At 42.3% G+C, this 23986-nt stretch overlaps 1 protein-coding gene across 1 annotated transcript in view; it reads right to left on the bottom strand.

Moving 5' to 3' along the window:
* Positions 1 to 23986, bottom strand: part of DNAH5 (dynein axonemal heavy chain 5) — a 321369-nt gene that overhangs the window by 151993 nt on the left and 145390 nt on the right. The window contains exons 34-41 of the mRNA XM_056109071.1: positions 22601 to 22813; positions 21405 to 21629; positions 18625 to 18797; positions 12881 to 13059; positions 9850 to 10037; positions 9336 to 9530; positions 5403 to 5537; positions 3282 to 3389 (exon numbers count right to left, since the gene is read on the bottom strand). Coding sequence (XP_055965046.1) covers positions 3282 to 3389; positions 5403 to 5537; positions 9336 to 9530; positions 9850 to 10037; positions 12881 to 13059; positions 18625 to 18797; positions 21405 to 21629; positions 22601 to 22813 — 1416 coding nt within the window. The remainder of the gene's footprint in view (positions 1 to 3281; positions 3390 to 5402; positions 5538 to 9335; positions 9531 to 9849; positions 10038 to 12880; positions 13060 to 18624; positions 18798 to 21404; positions 21630 to 22600; positions 22814 to 23986) is intronic.

Below are 23986 nucleotides of genomic sequence, written 5' to 3'. Positions count from 1 at the left end.
ATGTAGGTTCATTTAATGCCACCGAACTGTTCATTAAAATCGAAAAAAATAAATAGGAACAATAAAATAATTTTATAATTCTTTTAGCACAATAAAAATATATCACAAAAATATATAGGTATGAGCATAAGCAAAAAGAGACCAGACATGATCAAAACGTTAAGCAAGTTAATAAGGAACAGTGACATTTTTCTCCTGGAATTGAACACTTTTTTAATTTCTATCTTATGAATGATTAGAAATAGAAACTCAAATATCAAATGTGTTCTCAAAGCTTAACTTCAAAGGTGGGGATTGAAAAAGTAGCACAGAGGTAGGTGGAGTTCAGGACTCTGCAGAAAGAAAGAAAGAAAGAAAGAAAGAAAGAAAGAAAGAAAGAAAGAAAGAAAGAAGAAAGAAGGAAGGAAGGAGAGAAAGAGAGAGAAAGAAAGAAAGAAAGAAAGAAAGAAAGAAAGAAAGAAAGAAAGAAAGAAAGAGAAAGAAAGAGAGAGAAAGAAAGAAAGAGAGAAAGAAAGAGAGAAAGAAAGAAAGAAAGAGAGAAAGAAAGAAAGAGAGAGAAAGAGAGAAAGAAAGAAAGAAAGAAAGAGAGAAAGAAAGAGAGAGAGAAAGAAAGAAAGAGAAAGAGAGAGAAAGAAAGAAAGAAAGAAAGAGAGAAAGAGAGAAAGAAAGGAAGAAAGAGAGAAAGAAAGAGAGAAAGAAAGAAAGAAAGAAAGAAAGAAAGAAAGAGAGAAAGAGAGAAAGAGAGAGAGAGAAAGAAAGAAAGAAACAGAGAAAGAGAGAAAGAGAGAGAAAGAAAGAGAGAGAAAGAAAGAGAGAGAGAAAGAGAGAAAGAAAGAAAGAAAGAGAGAAAGAAAGAGAGAGAAAGAGAGAAAGAAAGAAAGAAAGAAAGAAAGAAAGAAAGAAAGAGAGAAAGAAAGAGAGAAAGAAAGAAAGAGAAAGAGAGAGAAAGAAAGAAAGAAAGAAAGAAAGAAAGAGAGAAAGAGAGAAAGAAAGGAAGAAAGAGAGAAAGAAAGAGAGAGAGAAAGAAAGAAAGAAAGAAAGAAAGAAAGAAAGAAAGAAAGAGAGAAAGAGAGAAAGAGAGAGAAAGAAAGAGAGAGAGAGAAAGAAAGAAAGAAAGAAAGAAAGAAAGAAAGAAAGAAAGAAAGAAACAGAGAAAGAGAGAAAGAGAGAGAAAGAAAGAGAGAGAAAGAAAGAAAGAAAGAGAAAGAGAGAGAGAAAGAAAGAAAGAGAGAGAAAGAGAGAAAGAAAGAAAGAAAGAAAGAAAGAAAGAAAGAAAGAAAGAAAGAAAGAGAGAAAGAGAGAAAGAGAGAGAGAAAGAAAGAAAGAAAGAGAGAAAGAAAGAAAGAAAGAAAGAAAGGAAGGAAGAAAGGAAGGAAGAGAGAAAGAGAGAAAGAAAGGAAGAAAGAGAGAAAGAGAGAAAGAGAGAAAGAAAGGAAGTCCGCCTCTTGGGGGCCAGAGTGACAGTACGGCAGGGAGGGCATTTGGCTTGCACAGTTCGACTCCCAGTACTCCATACGGTTCCCTGAGCACTGCCAGGAGTGACGCCTGAGTGTAAAGCCAGGAGTAGCTCATGAGCATCTACAAGTGTGACCCAAAAAAGAAAAAGGAAGAAATCTTGCCCTTTGCAACAATGCAGGCAACCTAGCAGGTAAGAGAAATAAGAGAGACAGAGAAAGACAAATGTGGCATGATTACTCTCCCATCTATGACACAAAGCAATGAAACAAATGGACGAAGTCAGTTAACCAAAGTTCACTTTTGGACTCTAAGGTCAAATAAGAAGTTGCCAAAGGGATGGAGAAAAAAGGCAGATAAATCCTTTAAAAAGGGTCAATGATACAGTGAAGGTTGGAACTAAACTATCAGTGGAAAACTGAATATAGCGTAGAGAGGTATTGATTTGAAATGCTCCTATCATGTTATAAACCAATGTTACTTCAACTTTAACACATTAAATAGGCAATCAAATAAAGGATGTTAAATTTTCTAGCGCCACCATATTGACTAAGATGCCAATATAAACACTTTAAGCAATATCTTCAGTGTACCGGATCATTCTTATCAATCACTTATGGAATTATTCCATTTATGATCATTTACAGAATCACTTATGGAATAATATAAATCATATATGGAATAACTTATGGAATAATATCATTTCCAGATTCATTTATGGGTCATTTATGGAATCATTTATAAAATGATATCAACCATTTATGGAAGTTACTTGGCAACAAGCACTATTTTAAGTTTAATCTTCATAACAATATTATTAAGTTGGTACTATTTATATCTTTATTTTATACATAAGAAAACTGTAATATTGAGAGGCATAGTGATTTCCCCAACTTAACAAGCTAAGAGTTTCTGTCCATAAAATTTAGTCCCTGTGCTTTTAAAACCATCATGTTATAGTTAAATCCACTATAAATGATGCTTTTATTTTAGTTAAATAACTTTTGGATAATAATCACATATCTCTTGATACTGATTTTGCTTTTTAAAGATTTTTCATATGGCACAAATTACTAATGTAAAAGACACTTTATAAATGACTTTGTGCTTAGCTTTACAGGAAATGCTACATTTAATTTAGCCGTATGATGAAGAAACCATTTACAAAATAGCTACCACATTAGGAAGAAAATTAAGACTTTCTTACACCAATTTCTTAAAGCAGAAGATCCATTAAATACAATCAAATCTGATTTTTATTATAAATATCTTCAAGAAATTGAGATGCATTTTATAAATATGAGCTAAACACTACTGCCATTTAAAAAAAAATTCCAAACTCTTCCTCATAGAAAAGTTAAGTGAGATAAATGTGGGAGTGATTCATTTTCAGTCTGAGGAAGAGGATAAAGTTAAAGCTGAACCAACTATCACCAGAAATGCAGATACCTAATGATTTGCAGATCCTGGTAGATTCCCCAAAGACTGAGGAGCAAATTACTAGGCTCGGGCTGAAAATTACCACTGAGTTATATGAACTCCCTGCAGAGCAGAGCAACGTGGCAAACCCCAGACACAGTCTAGCCGGGCCTCACAAAGCCCATCAGCCCATCACATTGCCAAGAACCTGCTGAAGGGTGATCCCCATCCATAATGGGGCCTCTACGATATGGCCATCCAGCTGAGCGACTGTGACTGGGCTTCACGCCAATCAGGACTTGCAGCTCCGAATGTCAACTGGCGTGGTCTTCACCACCCCCACCTGGTTCCCACTGAGTTCAGGTGAAACAGGCAGCTTCTCCATGATGCCAGATGAGACCTATTACCTGTCTGCCAATGGCTGCTTCCAGTTCAGGGTAACCTGCCTTGTCCAGAAGAATATTTGGGAAGAGATCTTCAATCAAACTCAAAAATAAGGGTTCATCTTCATCGATCTAAAAGAAGAGAGAGAAAGAAGAAAAAAGATCATTGGGGGTCAGAAGAAAGTATAGTAGGTAAGACATTTGCCTTGCGTGCAAATAACCCAAATTCAATCCTGGGCATCACATATGGTCCCCTGAGCCCTGCCAGGAGTGATCCCTAAGTGCAGAGGAAACCTTAAGAATATCCAGGTGTTCCACCCTCCAAGAAAAAGCTATATTTGGCACAAATATAGCAATGTACAGAAAACTAAAAATTCTCACAAAAGTCCCAATTATTTTATCTTAACCTTTAACAAATAAAATATCATTTTTACTGAAGTTGAATAATATTTCTACAAATTAGAGATGTTCTAAAATAGAACAAAAATGGAAGAAAAAATGAAAGAAACATAAGTAAAAAATAATTGCCTCCAAGACAACTTTGCATAAAATAACCAACTTAGGGCTGGAGCGATAGCACAGCGGTAGGGCGTTCGCCTTACAAGCGGCCAACATGGCCGACCCAGGTTCGATTCCTCCACCCCTCTCGGAGAGCCCGGCAAGCTACCGAGAGTATTCATATGCCAAACACAGTAACAACAAAGTCTCCAATGGAGACGTTACTGGGCCCGCTCAAGCAAGTTATTATATAGTCTAAAATTTCTCATTTAAATTGAAAATATTTTTAGTGAGAAATAGTAGCAAATTTGCAATTTACAATTTTCTTTTTTTATTTTGAAATAAAAATATTATGTTGTCAGTTTGTACTTAAATCCACTGATATCAAATGATTTCCACTCTCTACTATGACATAAGAGTACAGAATTACTGCACTGTTGTAAAATTATATAAAATTTCCTGCCAAACTCTGCAAACTGAAAAAGTTTAGCAGTTAGTTTGAAATAAATAAATAAAATAAATAAAGGCCCTCCCGTTGATCGTCGATTTGCTCGAGCGGGCCCAGTAACGTCTCCATTGGAGACTTTGTTGTTACTGTGTTTGGCATATCGAATACTCTCGGTAGCTTGCCGGGCTCTCCGAGAGGGGCGGAGGAATCGAACTCGGGTCGGCCATGTTGGCCACTTGTAAGGCGAACGCCCTACCGCTGTGCTATCGCTACAAGGTGTTTTAGAAACAATATGTAGATTTCTTTAAAACCATTTAAGTTTTTATTGAAGGAAACTTATTTTAGACTAAGTATATCATAACAAAAAGGAATTCTGAAAAAGTACAACATAGAATTAGGCTCTTCATTGCTCTATCTGCTATCTAAACATTTTAAATGAGCATTTTTAATTGAATCACCATGAGATACAGTTACAAAAATTTCATGTTTGAGTTTCAGTCATACAATGATAGAACACCCATCCCTCCACCAGTGCACATTTTCCACCACCAATGTATCCAGTATACGCCTCCCATCCTAACCCTCCAGCTGCCTCTATGGCAGACAATTTCCCCCATACTCTCTCTCTACTTTTGGGCATTATGGTTTGCAATATAGATACTAAGGGGCTATCACATTTGGTCCTTTATCTACTTTCAGCACACATCTCCCAGCCCGAACGATTCCTCCAACCATCACTGACTTAATGATCCTTTCTCCATCCCAGCTGCCTTCTCCCCACTCATGAGACAGGCTTCCAACGATGCAGCAATGTCTTCTGTCCTTGGGTGTTTAAGGTAAGGTAAGGTAAAGGCCCTCCCGTTGATGGTCAATTTGCTCGAGCAGGACCAGTAACATCTCCACTGGAGACTTTGTTGTTACTGTGTCTGGCATATCGAATACTCTCGGTAGCTTGCCGGGCTCTCCGAGAGGGGCGGAGGAATCGAACTCGGGTCGGCCATGTTGGCCGCGTGCAAGGCAAACGCCCTACCGCTGTCGTATTATGTTATTTTATATTCCACAAGTGAATGCAGTTATTCTGTTGGACCCTCTCTTTCTGGCTCTAGATGAGCATTTTAAATAAATATTCCCGTATCTCATTTGTGCCTCGTTGTTGAACTGGGGTCTCAGTAGGTGGACCATCCTCCTGGGCATCTTACCAGCTTAGAAAGGTTCATATCCCGTAATACGCGCATGACCGTCGTGGACTCCGTATCTGTGGGGTTCGCTCTCTTGGCTGCCCCCAGTGTTCGCAGGACCGACAGAATGTTACGAAGGCCAAAGTCATAATGCACCTGAAAATGTGGAGGGACACCAGACTTTCTCAATGTTAACTCACTACCCACGGAAACCACACATTTGACAGGAAACCTACTTGCAGTTGTGAATAAATGCGGGTTTGCTTTTAGAAAACATAAGTCAATAGAGCTGTAACACATTTTTCTCAATACACCCTTGGACCAAATAGAAAATATTCATTTGGTTCTCCAGTCATTAACTTAAGCCTTAGATCAGAAAAGATAAATCTTGACAAGGAGAAGCAGTAAATGTCTTCCTGGAGTATAGACATCCCCTTGAGTTTTACCTTAATCAATCATACAGAAGAAAATGTCTTCATACCACTAAAACTAAATTCTGTATCAGAATTAAATTGAGACCTCACGTGTAACAGCTATACATATATTACAGATTAGTGAAAAGACCAGGTATGAAGGGGGAAATAAAAGTAAAGATTCAGGCTTAATGAACAGATATCATGCAGCATAGCACTGTCCTCCCATTGTTCATGGGTTTGCTCGTGTGGGCACCAGTAACGTCTCCATTGTGAGACTTGTCATTACTGTTTTTGGCATATTGAAAGCCACGGGGAGCTTGCCAGACTCTGCAGTGCAAGCAGGATACTCTCAGTAGCTTGCCAGTCTCTCCCAGAGGGATGGAGGAATCAAACCCGGGTCGGCCGCATGCAAGGCAAATGCCCTACCCTCTGTGCTATAGCTCCAGCCCTATTAATATTATGTTAATGTTAATTTATTTACTGTAGCTGTATTTACTATAAGTGAACACATTTATATTAATATTCAGGATTACTCAAGAAAAGGGAAAACAATGACAAATCTAAAAGACAATCCCAGATATTATTTCTTCAAATATAGTTATGAAAAATTAATCACAAAAAATTTCAGCACATATAAAGTGAGAAGTTGTAAGCCAATTACCCAAACACAAAGAAAAGCAGCATGGTGTTTCCTTAAAATAATTAAAAAGTAAACTGCCATTATAAGCTTTGGAGAGACAGTACAGCAGGGAAGGCATCTGCCTTATGGCCAACCAAACCAGGTTTATGCCCCATCACCTCATCCCTCAAGCCTGTGTAGGAGTGATCCCTGAGCACAGAAGCAGGAGTCAGCCCTGAGGACTGCAGGGCATGCCTCCCTCCTTCCAAAATCAATCAGGGCAGAAATGAATACCAAATGACTTTACTCACCCTCCTTCCAAAAATAATAATAAAACGAAGTACATAAATAAAACAAATAAATATAATTAAACTACCCCATGGTCTAGTGATACCACCACTAGTACACATCCAAAAGAATTGAAATCAGGGTCTCAAGGGAGTATTTTCACACCCATGTGCTGGCAAGACCATGCACAGTAGCCAAGAGGTAGATGCAGATAAAATACTGATCAAGAGATGAGTGGACAAATAAAATATGGCACACATATAAGGAAGTAAATACTGTCATATGCCATGCCACAGGTGGACCTTGACATCATCTGTAGCACTGTCCGCCCATTGTTCATGGACTTGCTGGAGCGCCAGTAACGCCTCCATTGTGAGACTCGTTACTGTTTTTGGTATATTGAATATGCCAAGGGAAGCTTGCAAGACTCTGCTGTGTGGGCGGGACACTCTTGGTAGCTTGCCGGGCTCTCCGAGAGGGACGGAGGAATCAAACCCGGGGCGGCCACATGCAAGGCAAACACCTTAGCCACTGTGCTATCGCTCCAGCCCTGATATCATCATGCTAAGTAAAGTAATGCTGCCACCAAATAATAGATATTGTATGATTCCACTTTATGAGGTTACAAAGTAGTCAAATGAACAGAAACAGAAACCATTATGGTTGTTCCCTGGGGCTAAGGAGAAGGGGAAAGAGGAATTGAGGTTTGATGGGTACAGAGACACAGCGATACAGTTTTGCACTGCAAAAGTTAGAACTCCATTTCACAGCACTGTAAATATGCCCAGCATTGCCTAGAACCACTGGAAAACTAGTTTCTATCTTCCAGATAACTAATCCCTTTACCTGCCTATTCATTCCCCTCTCACTTCCCTTCTGTATAACCATCATTTTATTCTTATAGTTTAAGGGTTGGTTCTTCTTTTGCTCTACTTGTCCAAATGCCTTTTTCCTTTACTTCCATTTGAATAAAATCATTTTACTTTCAATTGTCTCACTTAGATTAATACCCTCAAGTGAGACCTTTGCTACGGTCACATTATAGACGACTTACGAAGGTTTTATGTGTCGACCCCCGGCTAAACATTCCTTATGACGGTATCTCTGAAGGTGTTCAGATGAGATCACCAATGAATCGGACTGAGCAAGGAAGATGCTTCACCTCAGCATGGAAGGGACTCAGACAACCATTGACAGCATCGCTCAAAAGCAAGGAAGACAGATGGATTCACCCTCCCTCTGCTGGGCAGAGAGAGAGGGTGAATATCCAGCTTTTCCTGCCCTCAGTGCCCCTGGTTCTCAGACCCAGACTGATTGGAACCTATATCAACCCCTGACTCTATGCCACTCACTGTTCCAGATCCCCATTTTTGGTGAGACTAAATTAATGGAACTTCTCAATGGAGGAGGAGGAGGAGGAGGAGGAGGAGGAGGAGGAGGAGGAGGAGGAGGAGGAGGAGGAAAAAGAAGGAGGAGGAAAAAGAAGAAGAGGAAGAAGAAGAAGAAGAAGAACAACAACAACAACAACAACAACACAACAACAACCTATTGGTTTGGCTTCTATGGAGACATAAATCTGACTAGCTTGTTGAAGCCTCTTTGTGAAAGCAAGAGACAAGAGATCATACTGGGGCACTCATGTAGCAATGATCGGCATGGAGTCTAGAGGAGCTGAAGGAAGCCTTGCACATCTGACAGTCAGCAAGAACTTAAAGCCCTTCATCTTACAACCTCAAGAAACAGAACTCTGCTAATGATGTCTTGGGAGCAGATCTTTCCTCGGTCAGGCATCAAATGAAACCACAGCGCAGCTGAGGCTTACTAGCAGCTTCATTGAAGCTCAAAGCAAAGAGCCCGAGTGAGCTATGCCAAGATTCTCAACCCACAGAAAATTATTTAAAATATATTATTTGAAAATATTAAACACGATCAGGCTGTAAATGGAGTACAGTAAGTAAGACACTTGCCTTGCACACAGCTGACATGGGTCCAATCCCTGGCACCACATATGATCCCATGAGTACCATCAGGGTGAGCTTTGAGCACAGTCAGCACCCCCTAAGCACAGCTGGTGTGGCCACCCAGCCAAAAGAAATATTAAGTACAATACTGTACACAAAAATATATAACTAATATAGGAGAATAGGCAATTAATCCATGTCTCTGGACTCTGAAACTCCATGATACCAAAACCTACTACTGCAAACCGTACAAGAAACTAGCAAGGACGTCGTAGATGAGACAATTAGCAAAGCTTGGTCCAACAGTTGAGTGAGCTGGGAAGTGAGAAGAGTACGTAATTGAGCACTCTTGGGAACCCTGAGGACAGGTAACAGATTCTGGTGAAAGTCTGGATGGGATCCAGAGAGCATTAATATGTGTGATTCTCCGTCTTTTACATCCGGATAGCCTTGACTTCACGTCTTGTTCGGTCATTTTTCAGTTCCTTAAATATATCAGCTAAATTAAACTATGCATCTCCAATTACTTTTTGTAATGCAGCAAGTTTCTGCTCTGTGTCCAGGAGGTACTCTGTCAACCCCAGTCTCCTGTTTCTCAAAATGAGAACATTTCATGCAACGGAAAGGCAGAGGCTGGCCTAGGTCAAGGGAGCCCGTCAAAGCATCGCACCTGCTTGGAGAGCTGCTCCTCGCACAGCTTGTAGAGCGTGAAAAACTTCCTGGCCAAAACAATGTTGTCAATGAAGCCACAGCTGGCCAGCTTCACGCGGATGATGATCTGGCGGTCAGGGACCATCATGGCCACAGAGCGGAAGTTGATCTTCAAGTTCTCGGGGAGTTCTTGCCGCCCAGCATAGCCTGGGTTCTGCACAGAAAAAAAAGAAGAGCCGAGAGGAAGAGAGGCCATCAGGTTACAGTAAACCGTTATCTGCAGGATATGAAAATGGCCCTGATGAACTCACAACAAACCTGGGATGTCAATCATAGGGTTCATTTGCGTACCAGGCCCTCTTCGACCCAGAGAGGTCAAGCCATCATTGGGATTGTGTTTAATACTAGTGGCTTTCAAAAGGAAGGGAAAGTATGATCCCAATGTTCAATTATGGGAAATAGGGACCAGATCACCAAGGACACTGTGACAGCACAGCAGCTGAAACATAGTGGTTCTTCTTGTGATACCTTACCATGGTTAAAAAAAGTCCAAACTCAGGGTTCATAGTCACATTATCTCCATCAGTAAAAATAAAAGATTTTTTACGCTCCTTTTTGCATGTCAGAATAATGGAAATTTGCTGGGCTGCGACAGAGAGTACTGGTAGATCGATACGGTTAAATTCATCAAAACAGCCCCAGGAGCCAGACTGCGCCAGGCCTTAGAAAGGAAATTAAACAGAAAATCCAATTAGCATATAATTTTGGAAAGCCACAAAAAGGGGCATTATGAAGCTGCCAAGACAAACCAGAGATAAATTTGTTCAAAAATCAAGTTGAACAAATAGACCATGTATAAAGTAGCCCTAAAATAGCTCACAATTTGGTACTTTATCTCTGAACAACCAATCTGCAGTGATAAAGGAACATTGCTCGAGGTAAGGTAAAGGCCCTCCCGTTGATCGTCGGTTTGCTCGAGCGGGCCCAGTAACGTCTCCATTGGAGACTTTGTTGTTACTGTGTCTGGCATATCGAATACTCTCGGTAGCTTGCCGGGCTCTCCGAGAGGGGCAGAGGAATCGAACTCGGGTCGGCCATGTTGGCCGCTTGTAAGGCGAACGCCCTACCCGCTGTGCTATCGCTCCAGCAAAGGCAAAGGATATAAGCATCGAGCTACACAACTGTGATTCAAGTTTTTCCACAAAAGGAACTTCTTTTCTCATCATAAGTGGAAATGTTGTATTGTGATTTTTTGTTTGTTTGTTTTGGGTGGTGGACCACACCTTGTGGTGCTCAAAGGCTAATCCTGCCTCAAAGGCTAATCCTGCCTCAGTGCTTGGGGATGACTCTGCAGTGTCTGTGGGAGCGTGTGGTACTGGGCACTGACATCAGACTCCTAAGACTCTAAGTGACAGAGATGAGCTCCAGCCCTGTGAGGGATCTCCCCCGTCCTAGTCTTTGCTTTGTCTACGTAGCTCTGGGGTGGTGTGCTGAGCAGCTAAGGTGAGCAGGAAGGCCCCTGGACAGCCACGGGCACCCAAATGAGTGCCCAGGCCAGAGAAGACTCCTACTCTTTTAGAATGGAATTCAGGACTGTAATCCAGGGTCTGCGCCAACACGGGCCCCCCTCCCACCACAGGTACACTGGCGGTGGGAGCATGGCCTCTGGGACAGGGTCAAAGCCGCCAGTTAACTTTCCCTTTCATAGTGCATAGGAGGGCTGGAGCGATAGCACAGCGGGAAGGGCGTCTGCCTTGGCACAGACAATATGGACGACCCGAGTTCAATTCCTCCGCCCCTCTCGGAGAGCCCGGCAAGCTACTGAGAGTATCTCGCCCGCATGGCAAAGTCTGGCAAGCTACCCATGACGTATTCGATATGCCAAACACAGTAACAAGTCTCACAATATTCCTGGGCCCGGTTGGCAAATCAATGAACAATGGGAGGACAGTGACAGTAACAGTGCATAGGACTCAATAACTCTGTCTCCTATATCCAACTCTTACAAGGGCAGCCTGGCGACCCCAACCACATTAGGTCAGTAGTCTACTAGCTTATACCAAAATACACCTCAAACTCACCAAAATAACAGTAAACACAAGAATCTGTCTATGTATACTTATTTTACAATTTAGGTAATATGGTTCCAACCATGTTTAAGCTTATAATACTAATGTACAAAGTGACTGAAAACCATACCCACTGAAATACCTCATTCCTCCCACTTCCGCTTCTTTCTAATAACCACTATGGTTTTCATTGACTCTTTCCCTGGTTTGATCCCCAGTACCCCATGATCTCCTGAGCACTGTCAGGAGCACCTCCAAGCAGAGAGCCACAAGCAGTCCCTGGACACCACCAAGTGTGCACCCACTTCATTCTGCCACGCCACCACTAGTCAGAGCTTCCTTCCCCAGCCCAAACTCCCACCATTATTTTCTTATTGGGTGTCACAATTGTGCTGTCTACTGTTACCTTATTGTATCACCACCAACAAGCCCTAGATCCTCCAACTGGGCCTTGGTATTACTTCTAATCCTCCTTATCCTTCTTCCAATCCCCTGTGTGTGCCCTGAGCTATTCTCAGATCTGTAATCCAGAGTCCAAGGTTTATTATCAATCAATATTGTCCACACCCATTCCTTGATTCTCTATGTACCCCAGATAAGTGAGATTATTTCTGGTGTTTTCTTCCTTCTCTCTCTGGCTTTTTTCACTCAACTTAATACCTTCTAATTCCACCCAAGTTTCAGCCCTGCTGATTTTTTGTTATGGAGGTACAATGGTCTTGTCTCTGTCCAATTCAAAACATTGTCCCAGGTTCACCTGCGTAAATCTTATTTATATCCTAGAAAGTATTTGCTTTTTGCTTTTGTTCACCTGGGAACTATGGCCTGGCTGTGAGCTGCCAATAAGGAGCTTTACTGCTTTAGAATCAACCTCAGCAGAAGTAAAATAAATGCAAATTATCGAAACACTTTTTTTGTATTACACATCAGATTTGACCCCAAGAGTGATTAACACTATGCTGGGGAAAATAAGAAGCAGCATTTCCTCCCACATTATATAGTGTGAATCATTATAATCTCTTCTAAACTGCTATAAAGAATTTCAAACATTTAGAAGAAGACAATGGTATAATGAATGAATGACTATTCTTTTCTCTTTTTTCTAACTTACCATCATCCTTCAATTTGTGTATGATTGTCACCACTAGTTCCACAGTCACCCCCCCCTTAAGTGTCCCTCTGGCCATTCCTCCCACTTCTGCTTCTTTCTAATAACCACTATGGTTTTCATTGACTCTTTCACTGGTTCACTGGTTTGATCCCCAGTACCCCATGATCCCCTGAGCACTTTCAGGAGCACCGCCAAGCAAAGAGCCACCAGCAGTCCCTGGACACCATCAGGTATGCACCCCACCAAAAGAAATAGAAGATTAGACCCTCTATAACAATTGTAAAACTGCATCCTAAATTGGAAAACTCTACAATCGTCCGCCATGGAAAAAGAAATCTTAGGAGAGTGGAAATTCTTCATCACATAAGAAAGTGGAGCCCTCACCTTTAAATATCCGCCCGAGGCCTCGAAAGTCCATCTGGTCTGAACAGTTGAAGACCACAACGTATTTCCCGAGACATCGGCCCATGTCCTTGGTTGTTTCTGTTTTCCCTGTTCCTGCAGGTCCTGCTGGGGCTCCTCCCATGCTCATTCCGAGAGCTTGAGCCAGTGTGATGTAACACCTAGAGAGGAAGAGGCGTCACTGCAGCTGCCCCCAAAGGTGTCCCAGAGGACCCTGCGAGATCTAAGAAGATGGAACCCTCCCGACGCTCCAGATCCAGGAGCTGGAGAGGGGGTAGAGATGTCAAGAAACTTGCCTCGCATGAGCTCATCACTGGTTTGATCCCCAGTGCCAGATGATCCCTGAGCACTGACAGAAGCATCACCAAGCAGAGGGCCACAAGCAGTCCTTGGGCACCACCCGTTGTGCACCCCCCGCAAAGAAATAGAAGATCAGGCCCTCTATAACAACTACAAAACCGCATCCTAAAATATGCGTATTCTTATGGCAATCAGCACGTGTTGAGAAAAAAGGAACGAAGTGGTCTATCGACAAATCAGTTTAAAACTTTTTGAAAGGTTAAATCAGCTTTCTGATGATAATAGCATATTGAATATCTTGAAATATGGAACAATTCAAGGGCATTTCCAAAAGTTATTGGCAATAACTGTCATGGAAATTTACAAACACCTAAACAGTATTCTTTTTAAAAAAGCGGGGGGGGCGGGGGGCATCAAGATAGGTTAATCCTCTTTGAGGGCTGGAGCTGCAGCACAGCGGTAGCGCGTTTGCCTTACAAGCGCCCAACATGGCCGACCCGAGTTCGATCCCTCCGCCCCTCTCGGAGAGCCCGGCAAGCTACTGAGAGTATCTCGCCTGCACGGCAGAGCCTGGGAAGCTCCCCGTGACGTGTTCGATATGCTAAATACAGTAACAACAAGTCTCATGATGGAGACATTACTGGGCCCGCTCGAGCAAATCGATGAACAATGGGAGGACTGTGACTGAGTAATCCTCTTTGAATCTAAATCAATAATCTGTCATGGGGTTATGGTACCACCAGCAAGTCAACCTATAGCTGCAGGGGCGAGTGCATCAGCAGCCTGATGGTGCCTTCAGACTTCCAGATACCCCAAAACTGCTGCTATGCCTTTGGCCAGACCCCAAAAACTTGGGGCCAAGTTAACCAAGAAATTAAACAGCCAAAAAACAGGTATGTGGGAGCCACACCCACAAACCACCGCCTGCTCAGCTATATAAGCTCACCTACTAGCCTTATTTCAGAGACCCATAAATCTAACCTGGTGCTATGAAATCTCATCAATGGGCAAGACCCAGAGACTATAAACTAAAGCTCCAGGAAGAGAATGACACAGAATTTCCCGGACATTATATTCTATCCATAACAAGCACTGTCCTCCCGTTGTTCATCAATTTGCTCAAGCGGGCACCAGTAACATCTCACAACAAATTGTGAGACTTCTTGTTACTGTTTTTGGCATATCAAATACCTCATGGGTACCTTGCCAGACTTTGCCGTGAGGGCTAGATACTCTCGGTAGCTTGCTGGGCTCTCCAAGAAGGGCGGAAACCATAACAAGCAATGCAAAACAAATTGCCTAGCATTGCCTTTTTGGCAAGTTTGAGTGGTGGTGAGACTGGTGTTGAAATATTGAATGTAACCAAAGTAGAGAGAGAGTATGGGGGAAATTTTCTACCACATAGGCAGGGGAAGGGTTGGAATGGGTGTGTGGGGTGGGGGGAATACTGAGGATTTTGGTGGTGGAAAATTTGCACTGGTGAAGGAATGGGTGCTTGGTGATTGTATGACTGAAGCTCAAACATAAAAGCTGTGTAACTGTTTATCAAGGTGGGTCAAAAAAAGGGGGTTGGGGGAAATAATAATAAAATAATAAAATAAAATTAACATTCTGAATAAAAACAAAAAAGTAATGTGGAGCTCATGCCCAATTCAATCAGCTTAATCAATAGCTGAATAAACAGCAGTACTCTTACATTATAAATAATAATAATAATAATAATAAATTTGTCATACTTGAAGACACATGATAAGATGAGATTTTTTTTTATATTTTTATTAGTGAAAGGCCCTCCCGTTGTTCGTCAATTTTGCTCGAGCGGGCCCAGTAACGTCTCCATTGGAGACTTTGTTGTTACTGTGTCTGGCATATCGAATACTCTCGGTAGCTTGCCGGGCTCTCCGAGAGGGGCGGAGGAATCGAACTCGGGTCGGCCATGTTGGCTGCGTGCAAGGCAAACGCCCTACCGCTGTGCTATCGCTCCAGGGCCTTTTATTAGTGAAACACCATGAGGTACAGTTGTAGGCTTACAAATCTTTGTGCTTGGGTTTCGGTTATACAACGATCAAATACCCATCCCTCCCCCAGTGCCCATTTTCCACCACCATGGATCCCAGTATGCCTCCCACACCCATCCCCCACATCCCACCCTGCCTCTGTGGCAGGGCATTCCCTTTTGTTTTCCCTCTCCTTTTGGGTGTTGTGGTCTGCAAAAGAGGCATTGAGTGGCAATCATGTTCGGTCCATAGTCTACTTTCAACATGCATCTCCCATCCTGGGAGTATCTTCCAAACACCCTTTATTTGGTGCTCCCTTCTCTATCTGGGCTGCCCTTTCCCCTAGAACGCCCGGCTGGCCTCTAAGCCATGGAGCAACCCTCCTGGTACTGATCTCGGCTATTCTTGGGTATTAATATCCTTTTTTGTTACTTTATGTCCCCCATATGAAATAATAAGATGAGATTTAAGACAGATATTCAATCTCTTTCTGGGAGTATTTATTGCTCCCAGAGAGTATTATGTACTATTCTATCTTACTGTATGGTAATAACAAATTAAAGATCCTGGGGAGCGAATACAAGCATGCCTGTGAAGAAAAACATCCAACCTGATACCTTGTTGATAAATTACCCATTTCCCAGCATCACCCTGCATGGAGAAAGAAGAACAGTTTATAAGAGATGAAGCCTTGCCTTTCTTATACCCAAACATGAAATCGGTCACCTGGACTTGAAAAAGATTTCAGAGTTCTAAAGTGATTGTCTTTGCCTGAGAGGAGGGAATAAGCAGAGCACACCTCTTAAAGTTCTTATGGTCCCCAATGTCATTGGGAACAGGTTCTGAAAAAAACATGCAGAGGTCTTCCCTCAGAGTATACAAAGGCAGGTGATGGGGGGGACAGGTGGGCTTAAAATCAGGTCACTTTAACTACGTGGATTTGATTTTACCTTTTCACCAAAAATCTTACTCCTTCTCCTACACTTTTATTTTCCCTTCCAGAGTAGTTCGTGTGATAGCAGCAGTCTCCATTCAAGATCTCAGTTCTTCCCCGGTAAAGAATCCAGCAAGGGAGCTCCTAGGTACTTTCCCAGATGACAGATGGTGGGTTAGAAACCCAGAGATGAAAGGATTTTTCTCAGGAAGGAGATGAAAGATCTGAGACTCGAGCCCAGACTCTCCACCTGTAGGTCTTCAGGTGTCTGAAGCAAGGTCATCTCCTCACTAACAAGGTAAGGGATACACCTCCAGAAACATGAACCCTCCTCAGAACCACGGCATATTAGATTTACATTTAAACTGAAGAAGCAACAACTTGTTGAGCTGCCTAAAAGAAGTCATCCTGATTATATCTGAGAGATGGATGGGGACACTGGGTAAGACACTTCCCCAAGTGGGCAGCAGACCAGCTGTTGGCCCATAAACTCCTCCAGGACGAGCTTCTCAGATGCACGTGCTGATCTTTGAGACACCTGCAGGGACACTCATCCATGATTTCCCAGCGCACTCTACCTGTTGTGACTCTCCATTCCTTCTGTTTTACTTTCCTATCATGTTTCAGCTTTCAGAAACGGTGCCCTACCTCTACAAATGTCAGCTTTTTACGAGCTAGTCCTGATACACAGACTATAGTGCCATGTGACTTCAATGCAGAGTAACTATTTGTTAAAAAGTCAAAATGACGTCTTTTGTCATAAGATTTGAGCTTTTCTGTGACTTTCCTGAAGCTCAGTTATTGTAATTCTTCTTCCCCTAATAGATCCCTTCAGTGAGGAATCGGGTCTAGTTGACACCTACAGCTCTTTGTTCAGAAACGAGGACAGATGGGGGGAGAGCAGCAGTACAGTGGGTATGGTACCTGCCTTGCACACTGCCAATCTGAGTTTGATCCCCAGCATCCCATATGGTCCCCCAAGCACTGCCTGGAGTGATTCCTGAGTGCAGAGCCAGGAGTAACCCCTAAGTATCTCCAATTATGCCCTCACCATCTACCCTAAAAAACAAGCAATGAAATAAAATGAAGACAATAAAGAAGAAACCTGTAGGAGAGGGTATGACCCAGAACCCGGGAAACAGCCAAGTAAATGTGGTTACCTGGAAGCCATGCCAAGAGAACGTATCAGGAAGGAGCAAAGGGTCAACTGGGCAACGCTGCTGATGAGCTAAGAAAGATGAAATTTAGAAATAACCCATGGATTTAGCAATGCAAAGGGCCGACTGACTATCTGACAGGAATAGAGGAAGAGAAAAAAGATGGGCAGATCAATGTTCCCCAAATGTACCCATGTTAGTCCCTGAAAGCAATAAATACATAAATACCCTTGCCTCCCGGTCCTTCTCAGCTGAAAATGAGCTTCTTACTTAGCATTGTCACTAACCAAGAAGAAAATAACCTAGCAAGTGACATTATTATTGGGTCAAATAACATTATTATTGGGTCAAACTTTCACATTTTATCCAAAGATAATTTTAATTGGAATTCAGAGGTCCATTATGTACAAATCAGTGACATTCCCTTTCTTCTTAGGCCAAATATCAAATTTGACACTTAGTCATTTTGCCCAAGGCATTTGGCACATCCTGGAACAGACCATTAGACTAGGATAATCACAGAGCATTCACCTTGGAAGCACCCTTGGGGATAGCTTCGTGCATCTGAAAGACAAGAAAACCCAGTCTCTCTGAGTGAAGGAAACTGAGTGACTCTGAGTGAAGAAAACCGAGTTTGAAAAGGGGAAACCAAGTCTTGCTGAGTGGAGGAAACAGCCTGAGTGGAGGCAACCCAGTTTCTTTGAGGGGGGAAATTGAGTGGAGGAAAGCTAGTCTCTCTCAGAGGAGAAAAACAAGTCTCTCCGAGTGGAAGAAACACAGTCTCTCAGAGTAGAGGAAGCACAGTCTCTCAGACTGGAGGAAACAGTCTCTCAGAGTGACATGGAGGCTCCACCTGGGACAACTGGTAAATAGCCAGCAAAAGAAACAGGAAAGAACTCAGGGCGTCTAGACCACTGTCCTCCCCCATACATGACCCAGCATTGATATCCAATTTTCTTCCTGCTATAAAAGCATCTCGCTGTCTCAATGCAATGTCAACAAACTGCACAGCTCTGAAGTCAGGTCCTGAAAGTCCACCCTGTTTGTACCCACTGACATATGCCAACTGGTCCCCTTCCCCACTCACTCGATACCTACTGAGATCAGTTCAGTTTCGTCTCCGCCAGACTGACAGAGGCTCCAACAGCTCTTACAGTCACAGACCTACGTGTCCTGTGAAGACTCACACAGGAAAAAAAAAAAAAACACTGAAAATGCTGACTTCCAAAACTCGGGTGAAGAAGAGCCTCTAAACCCTTCACCCACCCCTGAGCAACGGGAGAGCCTGAGAATGTCAGAGGGACGGGGCGGGAGGCTGGCCCTGGGCCCTGCTGTCACCTGTCGGTGAGTGGAGTGATGACCAGCCTGTCAGTGCAGCCCAAGAACTCGTTCTGGTAGATGAAAGCCACGTCGGTGATGTGAATCATCATCTTGTCAGAGTCCTCGTTAAAGTAGAACCTACACTGCTTCAGCCACTCGAAGTCAGTTGGGCTCTTGATATGCAGGTGACACTGGAAGGGAAGAGGAGGATGTTCCAAGTGAGATGAGACACAGCGACGGAAAGGGCCGCACTGGCCTTCACCGAGATCCGAATACAGTGTTCATGGCACTCACAACAGCCCCGCAAGTTTCGGGGCATCAACTAGTTGCCACCCAACACATTTATTTTCCGAGCAGCGATAAGAGAGACCTTACAAACATGGGGAGGGAAAGGCAGAAGCTAGGGGAAAGTGAACAATCTGGGTGACAGCTGGGTGCTGGAAGGACCCATAGGGACAAGTGCCAAATGGTCTCAGGGACAGTATCACCAACCATGGTGCCTTACAATAAAAAGGGGGAAAGTGGCTGCCATAGAGGTAGGTGGGGGTGGGGGTGGGGGATGGGGTGGGGAAGGGAAACTGGGGACATTGGTGGAGGAAGGACTCAAGGAAGGCATGGGTGGGTGTTGGAACATTGTGCATCTGAAACCCAATCATGAATAACTTGGTAACTTGCTAATTCACGTGATTCGACAAAAAAAAATTTAAAGGAAAGAAACTTCTCATTGTGCTTTCTCCCCTCATCCCACCAATTTAAGCAGTATGAAACAGTTTAACATTAAAAGATTCAGGTTTTATAATTTCACCCCAAAATGCCCAATGCTGCGGTCCTAATCATTAAATATAGTCTCTGGAAAATATGGTACACAAAGACAGAACTAAAGAATCTCAGAGAAGCATCTCTCATGACTATGACAAAGTATGTCGGTGGGTATTTTAAATCCATTTATTACTTTTCCAAGGATTTGCGGCAGACCACATTTCTAACATTGAAATGACAGGTTATTGCCCAGCAATGCTTTTGTCTGAATCTTTTAAACAAATTTTAAGCCACTTTAATCATTTTCCTTTGACAAATAAGAAATCCAAAATTACTCTGAGTCCTTTATTTCTCAGAGAGGCAAAGAGTGGGCTTAACTATTAAGAGAAGAGATTAGCACACAAAGGCCTGAACGTCCTGGTTCTATTTCCTTTAAAGCAGAACAAATCTTTCATAATCATTTTTTTATAATGGGGTGAGACCCAATCCAGAAAATTATTAGGAAAATAAAAGCTTCATGCCTCTTATCTAATGTATTGAGGACAATTTTTTCCCTCTGCTGCCTCCCACATTTCATAATTTCCATAGCTACTAAACTCTTCCCCACTGTCCTTAAAAGTAAAAACCTACACAACACCAGAATATTATAGATGGTGTTAGGAAAGATTATTTGTAATTACTGACACAAAAATGTAGCAAAATTTGTTAGAGATGTGTCCATCGTAAAGCCCTGAGCAACTGAGAAACTCTGCTAGAGGTTTTTTCTCTTTTGGGGTCACATCCAGCGATACTCAGGGGTTACTCCTGGCTCTGTGCTCAGGAATTACTCCTTGTGGTGCTTGGGGGACCATATGGGATGCCGGGGATTGAACCCAGGTCCACCATATGCCAAGCAAATGCCCTACCTGCTATACTATCGCTCAGGCCCCCTCTGCTAGTTTTATTTTTTCAAAATAAAATTACCAATTATTTCTGCAGGAAGAATCTGGTGATCTTTAATTAATAACTAAAAGGAACATAGAACAAATGAAATCTTTTCAGGCTGCTACATGACATTTGATCATTAAACATGATCACATAATAAAATGTGAAGGCTTAATTTCCTCAGTAATAGGATTGAAAAACACTCTGACAAGTCCTAATCAAGAAAAGGATTCTTTGAGTCAGAAAGAGAGGGGCAGACATAGAAAGACTGCACTCATTTGTGGAATATAAAGTAACAGAATGGGAGACTAGCACCCAAGAACAGTAGAGAGAAATACCTGGAGGATTACTCCAGCTTAGAAGCCGGCTTCACATGCTGGGGGAAAAGGCAGCTCAGATAGAGAAGGGACCACCAAGTAAAGGGTGCTAGGAGGGGCCCGCTCGGGATGGGAGATGCGTGCTGAAAGTAGACCGAACATGAACTCCCGTAGTTCACCGATTTGCTCAGGCGGGCCCAGTAATGTCTCCATCGTGAGGCTTCTTGTTACTATGTTTGGCATATCGAATATGTCACGGGGAGCTTGCTAGACTTTGCCGTGCGGGCGACAGACCCTAGGTAGCTTGCTGGGCTCTCCGAAAGGGGTGGAGGAATCGAACTTGGGTTGGCCATGTTGGCTGCGTGCAAGGCAAATGCCCTACCGCTGTGCTATCGCTCCAGCCGAACATGATGGCCACTTAATACCTCTACTGCAAACCACAACACCCAAAAGGAGAGAGAGAACAAAAGAGAATGCCCTGCCACTGAGGCGGGATGGGGTGGAGGAGATGGAGCAGGGCTAGTGGGAGGGATTCTGGGACCACTGGTGGTGGGAAATGGGCACTGGTGGAGGCATGGGTACTCAACCATTGTATGACTGAAACACAAGCACGAAATTTTGTAAGTCTATAACTGTACCCCACGGTGATTCACTAATAAAAAAATTTAAAAAAAAAAGGATTCTTAGCTTCAGTGTTACCTTTGCTTAAAAGCCATTCAAACTGACTGCCCCCGGTAAGCACAGAGAGCATCCAGGATTTGCTTTGTGTATGTGTCAGGGCATTTGCAAAACATTTACCAGGTCATCAAAGATGTCCCTTTGGTGCACATGAATAGTAATCAAAGTCTCATATTTCACTCGCTCCATGGAGCTCAGTTCTTTGGTTGTGATGTCTATCAGTGTGTTCAGGAGTTCGAGAAAGGACTGGTTGGTTTTCTGCATTATTTTTTTATCAAACTTGGCATTTCTGAGGGCCTCTTCTGCATCTCGTGTCCATATCATTTGAATTCCTAATAAGCCAACCTTATGAGAAACAAAAGGCTTCATGAGTGCAGACGACATTAATATTTCAGTGGAAAATGCCACAGAGCAAATAGATGCAATGATTATGCAAATGGAACATCAGTGATTACATCATTCTGATGTGTCATTTCCAAATATATGAAAATTCCATTCACACTGTTACCTGACAATTAAATAGATAGCCAGAATTTCTTGTCATTTTAAGTCTTTATTGTTTATGTCTTGCTTCTCCCTAGATAAATTTTAGTTATGAGCAGGTAAAGAAAATGTGTTAAATCTGCTATCTCCAAACATACAGAGAATTTTCTCACAGCATAAACTTAAAATATTCTTACTTGATCACAGTACCTAAGAAAACACTGATATATATATATGTATATATATATGTGTGTATATATATATAATGCTGAAATATACTTCTCATTATTTTGGTAAATACATTTTCTGATTCATCTACAGAAAAAAGATTCTGTAGAAAAACATTTTTTTTTGCTTTTTGGGTCACACCCAGCGACACTCAGGGATTACTCCTGGCTCTGCATTCAGGAGTTATTCCTGGCAGTGCTTGGGGGACCTTATGGGATACCAGAGATTGAACCTAGTTGGCTGCATGCAAGGCAAATGCCCTCCCCGCTGTACTATTGTTCTGGCCCAGAAAAACATTTTAAGGTAAATAAAATATACAAATACCACTATAATATGATAACAATATTTAAGTGAATATACAGTCATATATTTATATGTGTGTTTACATGTACTTACTTACGTGTAAGACCAAACAAGCTGCATTGATATCATTTAAACCTAACTATATTTAACAAATTTCTATGAAAACTTCAACATTGGTCTATAGTTAGATTAGTTCATGAACTGCATACCCAGTTATATAGTTAACAACTGAAAATGTGTGAAATATAAAAGACTATTCTGTAAAATTTTAAAAAAATGCCTTCCAATTCCCATATACTAACCTGAGCAGGGAAGCAAGAAAGAAATTCAATCAGCTGGAAACCTGTTTCCTGAATACTTTCCGCTGCCTGGCGAATCACAAGGTGTAGTGATGACTGAGATTCCTCTAAGAGAGAGTTAAGCCACACTTCCACGTTGCCCTCTGCCATCACAGGTTTGGCCAATTCAATCGTCTCGCCCTCGCGAGAGGAAATTGAAAGAATGCGATCATAGACCTGTGTTAGAAGCCAAAAATTAAAATTCTGTATCTTCATATAAACACTGACTTCCTTCATTGCTCTGTTGTGAATGTTATCCTTCCCATAGAAGTGGCAGATTATAAAGGCAAAGGCAAAATATGAATATACAAACAAATTCAAACTGAAAACACTAGCCAAGGACTCTAAAAGAAAACGCTATATCAGATTCAAATAATTTCTATGAAGGGAGGTAAAATTGTTTTCTAAGGGAAATAGTCAATACAAACCATGATGATCAAAAAAAGAAACCTAATATTTCCCCTAATGAGTAGGAAATCTGAGTTCCACAATGTTTAGACATCTCTGAGACAGTTTCTCAGCTCTCAAATGTCTCTGACATATGCCTCACTCTCAGATATTCTCAGCTTAGATGTCTCTGAGATAGTTCCTCACTCTCAGCTATCTCTCAGTTCCCCATCCCCCACACATCTCTGAGATAGTTCCTCCTCTCTCAGATATCTCTGACATAATGCTTCACTTTCAGATATTCTCACCTTAGATTATCTCTGTGCTGGCTCTTTATTCTCAGATCTCTCTCAGTTCCTCATCCTCACTATCTCTGTGAGAGTGCCTCATTTCAGAGTATTCACATCACAAGCCATCACACTGTCATTAGTAATGACCTGATCTACGGGATTAACACAGAGTCCTCACAAGGAATTCCAACTATGCACTAAACTTTACCAGAGCTCTTGATTTACATTTACAAACATTGAGTCTAAGAGACATTTGTGTTGCTAATTCAGATGCATTGTCCTGTCCACTCATTTCCCTTCAGGCTCCTGAAATCCCACACAATCTGAATCAGCAGGAGAACATTTCCTTTGCCTGTGTGAGGGGTGAGGCCTTGGGTTTCCTCCCCAGCAGTGCCCCCCCCCAAAAAAAAATGCCTCTCCCACTTCCAGGGATGTTCTTGCCAATCAAGCAAAATTATGAAAACTTTAAATGGCAGATCGCTCTCTTTTTTTTTTGCTCCGTATGAAGTGGAGTCATGTTCTCTTCAACCCAACCGAGAACCCAGCCCACTTTGTCAGGGCAGCTCCGCCTTTTCCATTCTGAATTTGCAATCGTTTCTGATACTGGATTCCTTTCACTGTATCTCCTAAACTGAGCCAGAGAAACTCTTTGAACTAGAAACGAGGGCACTGC

Source organism: Sorex fumeus, unplaced genomic scaffold, assembly GCF_029834395.1.
Source record: "Sorex fumeus unplaced genomic scaffold, SorFum_2.1 ptg000264l, whole genome shotgun sequence".
Lineage (NCBI taxonomy): Eukaryota > Metazoa > Chordata > Mammalia > Eulipotyphla > Soricidae > Sorex > Sorex fumeus.
The sequence above is the reverse complement of the archived record's forward strand: the minus strand, read 5'-3'. Positions and strand labels throughout refer to the sequence as shown.